We start from the raw sequence: 12,500 nt of genomic DNA on the forward strand, positions 1-12,500 counted from the left end.
TCAGCCAGAATCATTCAACCAGATGTTCCTGAATCCCCTCTTTGGGGATGGTCATGTGTATATGCAGCTGCATTATTCCCTGTGTCCATCTGCCCTGGGGGTCCTAGGTGAACTAATTTTCTTCCCAAGTTCCCTTAGGCAAGGTTCTGGGATGTGGTGGGGTAGTGGTAGTTTGGCGGGCAGGGGGCGGGGTACTGCCCCACCAATAACCAGGGCTCTCTTCTGCAAGTCCCCTGTCTCTCAGGGCCCTGGTGGGTATGGTCCTCTGCTCCTTTTCTCTCCTGCTGGCTGTTGGCCCATGATCTGCTTAAATCAATAGCTCATCTTCTCAAACACACCCCTACACTGTACATTCCACACGTCATCTGTCAACAGTTTTGGACATGGCAATGAGAGCATCTTAGATATTTGATATTACAAATATCCTGGGGAGGTCTTACATGGAGAGTCCATGGATGGTCATCAGTCCTCAGAAGAGCCTGGGCAATAGTCTGTATTTCTGTTGTGTAAGGAGTCACTAAATGTTTTAATGATGAATGTATAGCATCTTAGAGCTATCTCTTGTCCTGAAAATACAGGATCCCTCAAGAAAGCTATTCACTACTATTCACTGTCGTTGGAGTTTGCAGTATCTGTTGTTCTTCTCATGTTGCAAGCCCCCAGGCTAAGGAGCTAACCTTGCAGGGACTAAGGAGGGAACAGAGGGATCTGAGTTTTTGATCATTGAGTACGAACACTCATGCACCGTGGGTGAGAATGCAAATTGGTACAACCACTGTGGAAAGCAGTATGGAGGTTCCTCAGTAAATTAAAAATAAGATTACCCTGTGAACCAGTACTTTCACCACTGGGTATTTACCCAGAGAAAACGAAAACACTACTGGAAAAGCTACACGCACGCCTATGCTCATTGCAGCGTTATTTACAATCGCAAATACAGGGAAACAATCCAAGCATTCATCCATGATGAGTTACTAAGGAGAGGTGATAGAGATATATAGATATAGATATAATGGAATATCACTCAGCCATAAAAAAGAATGAGATTCTGCCATTTGCAACAACATGGATGGATCTAGAGAGTATTATGCTGGTGATACAAATCAGACAAAGACATATACTTTATGATTTCACTTACCTGTAGAATCTAAAAACAAAACAAATCGACAAACAACAGACTCTTAAATACAGAGAACAAACTGGCGGTTGCCAGAGGGGAAGTAGACGGGGGAAGTGGTGCTGAAACAGACAAAAGGGATTAAGAGGTACAAACTTCTAGTTACAAACTAAAGAAATCAGGGAAATGAGGGGTACCTGGATGGCTCAGTCGGTTAAGTGTCTGGCTCTTGATTTGGGGTCGGGTCTTAATTATGAGAACCATAATCTAATGGTTCTTGAGATTGAGCCCCATGTTGGGCTCTGTGCGGAGCCTCTGGGATTTTTCTCTCTGCCCCTTCCCCGCCCCCGTGTGCGTGCGCTCTCTAAAAATAAATAGTGTGGAGGTTCCTCAAAAAATTAAAAATAGACCTACCCTATGACCCAGCAATAGCACTGCTAGGAATTGACCCAAGGGATACAGGAGTACTGATGCATAGGGGTACTTGTACCCCAATGTTTACAGCAGCACTCTCAACAATAGCCAAATTATGGAAAGAGCCTAAATGTCCATCAACTGACGAATGGATAAAGAAATTGTGGTTTATATACACAATGGAACACTACTTGGCAATGAGAAAGAATGAAATCTGGCCTTTTGTAGCAACGTGGATGGAACCGGGGAGTGTGATGCTAAGTGAAATAAGTCATACAGAGAAAGACAGATACCATATGTTTTCACTCCTATGTGGAACCTGAGAAACTTAACAGAAGACCATGGGGGAGGGGAAGAAAAAAAATGGTTAGAGAGGGAGGGAGCCAAAACATAAGAGACTCCTAAAAACTGAGAACAAACTGAGGGTTGATGGGGGGTGGGAGGGAGGGGTGGGTGATGGGTACTGAGGAGGGCACCTGTTGGGATGAGCACTGGGTGTTGTATGGAAACCAATTTGACAGTAAATTTCATAATGAAAAAAAATAAAAATATATAAAAATAAATAAACTTAAAAAAATAATACTATGTACATTTCCAAGGACATGTACTCCATCCACTAGACTTGGTGCCTCGGGAAGAGGGGGAAATGTAAGTGGGGACGGAGCCAGGTGGATAAAGGAGAAAAATGACACAAAATGAGAAAAGGCTTTGCGTGGACGTGAATTTGATTAACCAACTCTGTGTACCTGAGATTCCCACTCTGACCCCAAATAAAGCCTTTCCCTTTGCTTACATCCAGCCCTACACACTTAGGGTTTAGGACACTTACATTCTGAGTATCTTACACATGGTGGGTGTGGCGACGTAGTTACCTTCAACATGTGCACTCCTCTTAGACCTTAATAATCCACTCCCCATCCTCCTTTGCGGGCGGGTGGATTTTTACGACAAATTTCTGGTTAGTGTTGTATGGGACTTCTGGCAAGGCTAGTGAGAAGGGAGGAGGCATGTGGCATTTTATCCTCCTCCCCTACTGTTGGCCTGGAATATTGTCATGGTGGTTGGTTCCTTGGTAGCCATCTGGAACCAGGAAACAACTTTAAGGATGTAAACCACATGCCTCGAAAGATAGGAGCTGATGTGCTGATGATCCACGAAGCTGCTATATGAGATCTTGATGACTCAGACCTCGTCTTCTCTTATGTGAGAGAGGAACACACTTCTATCGTGTTTAAAACGTTGTCATTTTGGATTTTTTCTATTATATGGAGCCAGAGAATCTCCTAACTGATAAGGTGGGTTCTGAATAGATGTCGATTTGGAGATAATTTCACTTATCTTAATCTGTCACTTCTTAGAAGAAAGGTTTCCTGGAAATACTTTAAAAATGCCCCCTGCTTTTTCATCTGTTTGGCGAGTAGTTGTACCTTTGATGAGATTTGTTTTAATTTTTAGGATCTTTTTCAATTGTGGAAGAATCACATCAAATAAAGTATAAAATGATCTGGATCCGACTTTGAGGCAAAGCAGGGCTTTGGTAGCAAGCCCAGATGGCACAGCTTCAGATTTCGGCACAGAGTCAGAGATACCTTGTTAAACACACTTCAGTTGGACGTGTACGTAGAATGAATGGACGTGATCTCAGGGTCAGGCGCCTTTGCTGATGGATAGCTGCCAACTGGTTTCATAGCGTAGGTGGGGCTCTAAGTAAGTACTTACATTAATTCGATTACCAAGCACAGTAACCTGATGAACAGACAGTCTATAAGGACCAGACGTAATCTGGCAGACTGAAAAACTCCTGGCCGAAGGGGGCCTGACATTGCTAACTGGTGATTTTCTTCCTCTTAGTTTTGTGTCTTTTGATTCCTTTGAGTTTGTCCAGACCTCTTCCTGGCTTAAGGAAACAGGTTGGGTAACCTTAGAGAAATGTATTTAATTAGTCTTCGTGACGGCGGCAGTTCTTGTTAAGCCAGGAAGTATCTGGAATTAAAAAGCTTGAAATTACTCACTGGACCATTGTCCTCAGAGTCAGACTCATCAGTGCTCTTTGCTGCAAACAAAGCTCTTCCTTTCTGGACTTGCAATTTGAGATCTCTTTTGGCTTAGCAATTCATATTCTCCCAGATGTGATTTTATTTAAAAAATAATTTGCATATGCCTCATTGTTGCAAAAGAAATACACGCTAAAAAATGCCTGGAACTACACTAAACCTCAGGCAAGGGAAAACAAAACAAAAAACAAAGCTAATTCACTGCCATTCCCATCTACCTAAAGGTAACCATTTTTAACCCCCTGGCGTGTATCTTCTCATACCCTTCTTCTATACTGTGTGGTGTGTTTGTGCATGAATTTTAACTACGGGGCACTGTAATAACTTTTAATAAGTATAAAGTCAGTAATGAATGAGACAGAAAACAAAACCCAGTAGGTTTGATTGGTATGGCCAAAGGCTTATTCTTGAAAGCACTGGCAAAATAGATCTTTGTTGGTCTCATCCAGGGAAAAAAGAGAAACACACAGAAGTGAACAGCATTTGAGATAAGAACAGGGACGTAACTAGACAGATGGAGATTACAAATGTAAGAGAACACGATGTTTGTAAACGTGTAAGGATGCTACCAGAAAGCTTCTGGGGAAATGCTTGGTGACTAGTGGAAGCAGTCTACTAACAACAAGGAATCCACTCCATTTAATTTGGGCACGTTTGTCTGCAGATCAAAGTCCCAGGTGTGGCCCTGGGCAGGTGGGTGACGCACAGAGAAAGTGGTGACTACGGAATGGAGGCCAAGGATCGGGGACAGTTCGGCCACATGGAGGGGGTTGTTCACGCACGATTAGATAGACCTGCACGTGCTCTTTAACGCTCGTGACGTATTACATTCAAACCGCATCTTCAACACCCTGAAAAGGTTCAAGTTCTTCACCAGCAGCAAAGAAATTACAGACCAAACTCCTGAATCATCTGCAGCCATTTTTTATTCCAAACATGTATTTTTGTAAACCTGCATTCCCCTAACAGTGCAAGTGAATTAGAAGTGACTGCATTAACTTTAATACACTTTTAATGACTTTGGGAGGAGGAACACCCCTCCCACCAAAATTCCTCAACGTAAATGTACATGGATGCATCAGTCAAGTTCTGGAAGTGAAGTTAGCGTGGGTGTCTGCCATGCAATTAATCACTCTTAAAGCTTTTAAACTCACTCTGCCCGTCACACCGTGCACATTAGGAAAAACAACAACAACAACAACAACAAAGCCTGAAATCTAGACCATTGTGCTATAAAGCATTGCACCATGTGGGAAATTTGTTCATTATCCCAATGTGCTGAAAATCGGAAGACATTCTAGTAGGTTCATCTTGGCCCTAGTGGCATCTGTATCTTCCCTTCAGCCATTCTTTGTTTCAGAAAATATTACCCGCTGTGTGTACCACTGCTCCACATAGCAGAACAACACATTGCTTCGACCCCTGTACGTCGGAGCACTTCTGAAATGACACTCACTTGCTGCCTTTTGTCTGCTAAAGGGCCATTTCCCCGACATAACAATCCTTTGCAGTGCCTCTACATTTCCGGAAGTCTGGGTCAGGTGCATGTGGGTTTCACCAGATGCACATTTCGTATGTAACCTATGTGTAACTGCATTCCCCTGGCCATAATGTCTTTTCCAAGAATAAGAGCAGCGGAACAGCCTTTAAAAAAAAGGACTCTGCTAGGGTTTTAACAGGTAGCCCACAGCACATGTATCACTGGGGGGATCTACTATACTTCTGCATTGAAAACAGGTCCCAGATATTCCTGGGAGGCCTGCTGCTTTTCTGTTTGTTCTTAACTCCCTTGCCTTTGGCTCAAAGGTGACTTGGTGAAAGACGACTTTCTAGTGGATTTTCTACAACATTCACCGAACGTGAGAATACTCCTGGTGATGCTGATGCTGGTACCAGCTGACTGAGACAGCGGATTCCTGACGTGTGCCTGTCAGTCAGCATCAAGCCAATGGACCCGCCCCCTTCTTCTAGTATCTCCTTATTCCTAAACCTTGTGGTCTTTTCTTGGCTCACTCTTGTGGTCTTCTTTTCTAGGACTCACTCTGGGGATGTCCCCAACTCATGAGTCCCATATCAACGGAGCATAAGTCAACCATTCTTGAAAAGCGGGCATTATTTTCAATTTTTACAAAGGTCCTTTTTCATATTTAAAAAGTGTCTCAATCTTCCCATCAGGTAAAACCATACTGAATACATAACTAAAAGCCGAAGCAGATTGAACTAATGCTGTGTAAGAGGATATCTGATAGGATTCCACAGTGAACCCACAGAAGCAGGAGGGTTCGAAACCGGAATGCACTGTGGACTTTCAAAAGAATATTCTGGAGAAGTTGTACAGATGCCATTCACCCTGCCTGCTTCCCCTGAGAGCCTATTGAGAGGGCTCACGGTGGGCTGGGCTTCTTTATCACCGTGTCAAGCAGCTAACTTCCTGCTGTCGCCCCACCTGCTACTCAGCACCATCAGACGGGCAGAGGCACCGTCCTTCTCCGGACAGATTCCTGGAGTGGCTGCCTTATGAAGTCTTAGTGATCTCCTGAGCGTATGACTGCTCATGTGGGTCTGCCGTTCAGAATCGACCAGGGGCAAACAGATCCTGGCTCCGAGACCGTCCACGGGAACAGGAGGAGTCATCCTCTACGTGGCCACCAGTGCGTCTGCACCCCTCGTAAGGGAGCTGGTTACAGGCTGTAAATGCGTTTGTCCAAAGCCGCTGAGGGAGCTGACCCAGGTCTACCGCCTAACAATCTTCAATGGCTTATTAAAGGACGGCATGACACTACGAGCAAAAGTCCATTGAGGGAAAGCCGCACATGGGGTCTCATAGAGGAGACTCTCCGTCCGCCTCTGGCGGGAGGGTTTGGCTCTCCGGGCAGAATGTGCTGCGGAGTTCTCTGGGGAAGCCCCAGCACTTAACGCAGCTCCTGATGTACAGCTTAAAAGTGTCCTTTAAGCGAGTGACCAAGACCCCCTCAAAACTGCCCTCACTACTTTTGATACAACTCACGGGGGAACTTTGACAACTGGTGTCTTTGACTGCATCTGCCCGGTAGCTACCTCTGCCTCCGTCCCTGTCAGAAGCAACATCCCCGCCTTCATTCTAAGATCAGCCTAGTTCATGCCATTGACCCTCTGGCCTTGACATCTATTCCCAGATTCACCAGGAAGGGACACATGATACGTTCGTTGTCTTTCCGCATCGGAGTCAACTGCATAATAAGAAACGAAAAGACGCTTCTGTTCCACGCCGGGTTCACAACTGTCCGGCATCCTCATGATTTTGCCTAAACTTTGGCTATCTTTCCAAGTATTAGCCACGTATGTGCGTGGAAAAGCCTGTCTCCTCTGGAGTTCTGCGTCTTTGCAACGATGTTCACAGACCCCCCCCAACATGTTAGCTTCCAGTAGACAAGGCCCTACAAGAAAGATCCCCGTCTTGTTTCTTCTTTCGGTCCCATTTGCTACGATCTTTTATGCACCTGGGGCTCCAGCGGGCTGTAATAAGCCATTAAGGACTCTTTGTCAGACCCTGTTCTCAGCCGCGTGTTTTTTCTCTCATCAGAAGGTCTGTGGCGACCGCGGCCAGGGCTGCGGCCAGTTACTGAGTGTCCCCTGCGGTCCAGGCGCTGTGCTGGGCACACTACACGCATCATCTCATTGCCCTTCTAGAAAATCACATTGCACTCAAAACCAGGCAGCACAGCGCGGCTGATGATAAACACCAACCGGCAAACAGGGAGACTGGAACCAAGGGCAGCAACTCAGCATTCAGGTGCGCGGTGGGCAGGGAAGTGCCAGCGCTGCGCCCAGGTCCCAGTGCATTCTTTTTCACATCATTTCTGGATGCCTCCCCGGGCTGGGGGTGCATTTGCAGCTCTCCTGCAGAGGACTGCCTCTGGGCTGTCGGAGCCGTTCTGCCAGCCGGAGCTGAGAGTGGGAAATTTATAGCTCCCCTGTGCCCAAGAATCTGAAAGATCAGCTCCCTTGCCCCGGGTTGGGGCGACTCTGGGACATAACTTACCCTCCAGAGCTCCCCGCAGGATCAGGCTGAAGCTGCCCTCCTCGGGATGTCCTCTGAAATGGCACCCTTGCCTGGCTTCCTCCCCTTCCCTGTCCTGCTTCCCTCACCCCCTTACTGCAGTCTCCTACGGGCAGAACACCACCTTATTCGGTTACTTGCAGGCAAATCTTTGTACTGGAGTCTGCTTTCGGGGAACCTCCCTTAAGACGCTGTTTTAAAAACTAAGGACAGGTTGAACGGTCATCTCTGGGAAGGAATCTGCAATGGCCATCAGCTGGGGCAGCAAGAGTGGGAGGGGAAGCGGAGACCTCTGACCTCAAATTACCACGAAAAGGCAACACATCACAGCATTCTGACACAAGTCTTTGCTTGGTGGGCACTGACTTAGTCCTCGTGGCGAGCAGACTCGGATGCATGACGTCCAGGATGAGATGCCTTGCTGAGGTTTGCCAGGTGACCCAATGGCCTTGCTCCAAGCTCTTGTCCATTAATCCAAGTGGAAGGAGGGTGTGATGTCCGTACAGGTGATGCCGAGCAGACTTGTGCTAGGGGCAGGTTTTTCCATTCAAAGTCCTGTTGGAAGCCTTCCGATGCAAGGTATGTATGAAAAACCGCTTAGAGTTCTTTAGCACATTATTTCAAACGACTCCAGGCAACTAAGATGCGAATTGTCTTAGGGGTCTGACCTCAACCAGTATACGTGTGGTGCCGCCTGCTTCGTGGCTCACACGAGGTCTCCTCAGATTATTTTATGTGCACGTCCCTTTTTAACAGCAAGTCCCAAAGTACGATCAGATCTGTACGAATGCACGCGTACTTCCAAGATTTCAGCCCGGAGATCAGTGCTTGAGTGAATTATATAACTATTTAATAGAAATAATAAAACATCGATACAAATATAAAGACATAATCAGTATATAAAAGGCTTATATTTATAAAAATACTTTTAGGTAACAGTTTTCCCCTGAGGGTTGACCACGCACGTTGCATCCATAAATATCGTTCACCTCTGTAGCTTGCTTTCCCAAGTTCGGAGTTCACCTTTAAGAAGAAACAGGTGGTGGCTCCAGTCATGTGACCTGGCCAGAGCGGCTGCCTCAGGGTGGCTCCTGGGCTTGACAAAAAAACGAGGAAGAGAACAGCATCAGTGGGGCCTCCGAAAAATCTGGAGAAGATTCTTTCTTCCAAATATGGAAGATACAAAGATCAAGGACGACAGGCGGCCGATTGGGTCACGTGACTGGTGTGGCAGGTCACTGGTTTTTCTGGACCCAGTCCCAACTGTCTTCGTTCTCTTTCCGGTTTTTCTCAGCTTCAATAATTTCTTTGTACCTTCGGCGAAAGAAGCCCATCTAAAAGGCAGAGAGAGGAGAAGCCGGGTTAGAATGCTGGAGAATCAGCCCTTTCGGTCCCAAGGCAGCCTGGGGGAGGAGGAGAAAAAGTCCTGTACTCACAGACCTGGGAAGGCTTGGAAAGCCCCTCAGATTAGACCGATTTAGGAAGAGCATTATTGTGGGGCCACTTTTCAAAACGCACGGGCTTTCTGCAGGTTCTCTTATGACTGTTCCTTATAAAGTGCTTTTGGTGAAGTGTTTTCCGAACGGTGTGCTGGCAAACACTAGTTACCGAGAGTTATTCAAAGGCATTTGGGAGTAAAATAGTGATTTGCGAATAAAATTCACAGTCAAATGAGTTTGGGAGATGCTGCCTTCTTTCTTCCTTAAAAAAAAATTTTTTTTTAATATATATTTTTGAGAGACAGAGCAAGACAGAGCACGAGCAGGAGAGGGGAAAAGAGAGAGGGGGGACACAGAATCCCAAGTGGGCTCCAGGCTCTGAGCAGGCAGCACAGAGCCTGACGTGGGGCTCGAACTCATGGATGGCGAGACCATCACCTGAGCCGCAGCTGGACGCTTAGCCGACTGAGCCATCCAGGCGCCCCTCTTCCTTTAAGACGTATGTAATGCACGGTAGAAAGTCAAGGATCTAATAGACCCTTAGTAAAGGATCTAAGAAACTCAGGGACTTGACATTTCCTGAGCTCATTTGGCTTTTGATAAACCTATTGTTATCCGGGGAGACATCAGCCATCGTGGGGGAATTGCTAAATACTGCTCTCACAGAACAGGCTTTGAAAAGCGTCCGTCAGTCTGCATTCTACCTTGCTGTTCCTCTAGATCTTTCTCTCAAACCTACAAAACACGCAGTACCTGCCCCACACCCAGCAGTGTGAACTCCCCGAAAACTGGCATCTCACCGGATCCGGGATGGCAGTTTCCTTCAGCTCAGTTCTGGAAAGACCTTCCCCTCTGACGTCACATCCGGCAAGACGAGTTTCTGGGTTTTCTCGCACAGGCATCACAGACATTAAGCATGGGAGCTGACCTTCTCCCATGCTCGGAGAGACCCGGCACGTCTTGTCCTCTGTCGCCAGCATTCGTGGCCGCTGTTTCTGACGTCAGACATCCCTCCCTACCTCTGCCCTTAAACGTGGCCAGCTGGAGTAGGGTACTCCAACACCCCCTCTTCTTGGCTGTGACAACCCTCAGGTGCACGACCTACCAGAGTTCCCCGGTGGAACTTGCCCGAAGCGGTAACCAGCCTTACTTACCACGTCTTGGTGGGCCTCCTTCTCTTTTGCTGTCTCGCTTTCCTGCTCTGATCAGGGTTTCCTGCGGTCACCTTGCAAATCAGTGACCCGCCCTCAAATCCCCGTTTCAATCCCCTCGAATGGAGGAATTCAAACGGCCGCACGCGTTCAGTCTGCTGTCGGTGAGCCTGCTGTCCTGCAGGTTTGTGGTTCCACACCGTCATGAGCTCGTGACCCCCGTGGCCACGTTCGTAAGCGCTCACGACCAGGAACTTCTGCAGTGTGCCGCCAGGAGCGAATCTGAAACCTGCACCGAGCGAGTCGTCAGGCCAGCCCAGCTCTCACGGGCACGCCCACTTCTCTATCTGTCCATTCGTCCTCATGCTCCTTCCCTGTGAGCTGAGCGTCCTCTGTCATCCGATGGTCGGAATTCCTCGCCCCAGAGGAGGGGCTGATGGGCCTCTCCGGGTTGCCAGGGGAATCCTGGGAGCGCACTCAGAGTGCAGTCAGTGAAGGGGCTGAGGCGGGCTGAATGACGGGGAAGAAGCTTTCTCAAAACAACTGCCAAGGGTTTGCGGCTCTGAGTGTCAATCCGCACGGCCAGCGTTTCGGACACTGAGTTCCTAGTGTTTTCGGCCCTGGAAGTTTCTTCTCGGCATAAGACTGCATCTGCCAGGACCCCACTCTCTGGCACTCCCCTCCACCCCCCTGCCCACACACATTTTCCTCTCCTTAAGTCCCTATCACCTTCTCCTCTCTGCAAGGAATGTGGAATCAGGGCTTGGTCTGGATGTTCTGGAAAAAGGCCGTTGTCAAGGCCCTCAAAGCACGCCTGCAGAAGGTCAGGAGAGCAACCCAAGACTTACTGGAAATGTCTCAGAAGTCACTGCTTGAAATACCGTTAAAAGATGTGGTTGACTGGGCAAATATGTCATGAGCACCTTCTGTGCTAAGGAGGACATAATCACGAGAGTAAGGCTGGATGTAAGATGGAAATAAGGTTCCTTAGCACAGAACTCTGCCTGCTGATGGTGCAATGCTTCACTAATCCCAGACTACTCACTTTCGATCCCAGATAAGTAGCTCATCTCCAGTCAGGCGGAATTTCAACGGCTCCCTCATTATCCTTCGAGTTTGTCTTAAGTCTGAGGACTCCTTGAAGGCAGGGTTTGTGCATTTTGTCCCCGGAGCTTAGCGTATCACCCGTACTTGGCAGTAACCGCAGAAACGCCCACAATCCTGCGTCCCCCGCGTCCAGGCCCCTCACCACGTGACTCTGTGGGAGTTCCCATCATGAGGAGGGGGGCTGGTTCCCACCCCCTGACTCTGCACTGTGACTTGTTCTGAAAACCGGACGCAGTGGAGGCGAAGCCGTGTCGGTACCCCGCTTGGGCCTCAAGAGGCCTCTCGCGCTTCCCAGAACCCTGCCCGGCCTCCACGAGTTTGGTCTAGATGCGAGTGCGCTCAGTGAGGCCCCCGAAGACCGGCCAACCCCCAACTGCCTGCAGGCGCAGACACGAGTCTACCCGAGACCAGAGAACCCCCCCTGTTAAGCTCAGCCCGACCCACAGACTTGTGAGCTAGACAGACGTTTGCTGCTTTTAAGCCATTCAACTTCGGGATGGTTTGTCACGCAGCATGAGTCAAGCCATACGGCACCCCGTGTTTTCTGTCTGACTTACTGAAAGTCTTCCTCGCAGGAAGAGAGGCAGGGGCAGCTGGTAGGGTTCTAGACCGAAGGAGCAGCGCCGTGCCTTGTCCTGCTGAACAGACTTTTCTTGCTCGTCTCCAAGCAGCACAAAAGTCGGCTCACTTTCTCACAGCTGTGCTAGCATAAGGATTTAAAATAGAGTGTGCAAGCAATCGAGCAAGGATCTAGAGCAGCCAGATGCACGGTCACATGGAGCTCCCGTGTGCCCATGTTTAAGTGTCATACTTGTTACCAACGAGGTGACAGCACCATCATCTCCTGCAGGCATCCAGAAGCAAGCTCTTTTCTCTCAAGTGGAGTGGTGTCAGCTTCAGTCCTAAGAATCCCTCCCCACCCCCGGGACGGCTGTCACGCCGCTCTCAGAAACAAAAGAGCCTTGCAAACTCTATGCCCCACTGCAACGCCACGGGGTCTCAAGCGCTCTGTGTCCGACACAACCCGGGCGTGGCCTCTTAGACGGAAGGCTGGAGCTGGCCACTGGCGTTTGCCCTTCTTCGATGCAGCCCAAAGACCATTTCTTAAAACTCAGTCCACTCTCACGGCTAGGGAGTTGGGTACAGTGGTGCAGGCTGTGCACTGTATGAAGGGGGCAG

The 12,500-nt window shown here is 48.3% G+C and overlaps 1 protein-coding gene across 1 annotated transcript in view; it reads right to left on the reverse strand.

The window, feature by feature from the left end:
* Positions 1-4,493: 4,493 nt before the first annotated feature.
* Positions 4,494-12,500, reverse strand: part of ITGA9 (integrin subunit alpha 9) — a 342,670-nt gene continuing 334,663 nt past the window's right edge. Inside the window, 1 exon segment of the mRNA XM_042903314.1 lies at positions 4,494-8,958. Coding sequence (XP_042759248.1) covers positions 8,860-8,958 — 99 coding nt within the window. The 3' untranslated portion in view covers positions 4,494-8,859.

Source organism: Panthera leo, chromosome C2 (genome assembly GCF_018350215.1).
Source record: "Panthera leo isolate Ple1 chromosome C2, P.leo_Ple1_pat1.1, whole genome shotgun sequence".
NCBI lineage: Eukaryota > Metazoa > Chordata > Mammalia > Carnivora > Felidae > Panthera > Panthera leo.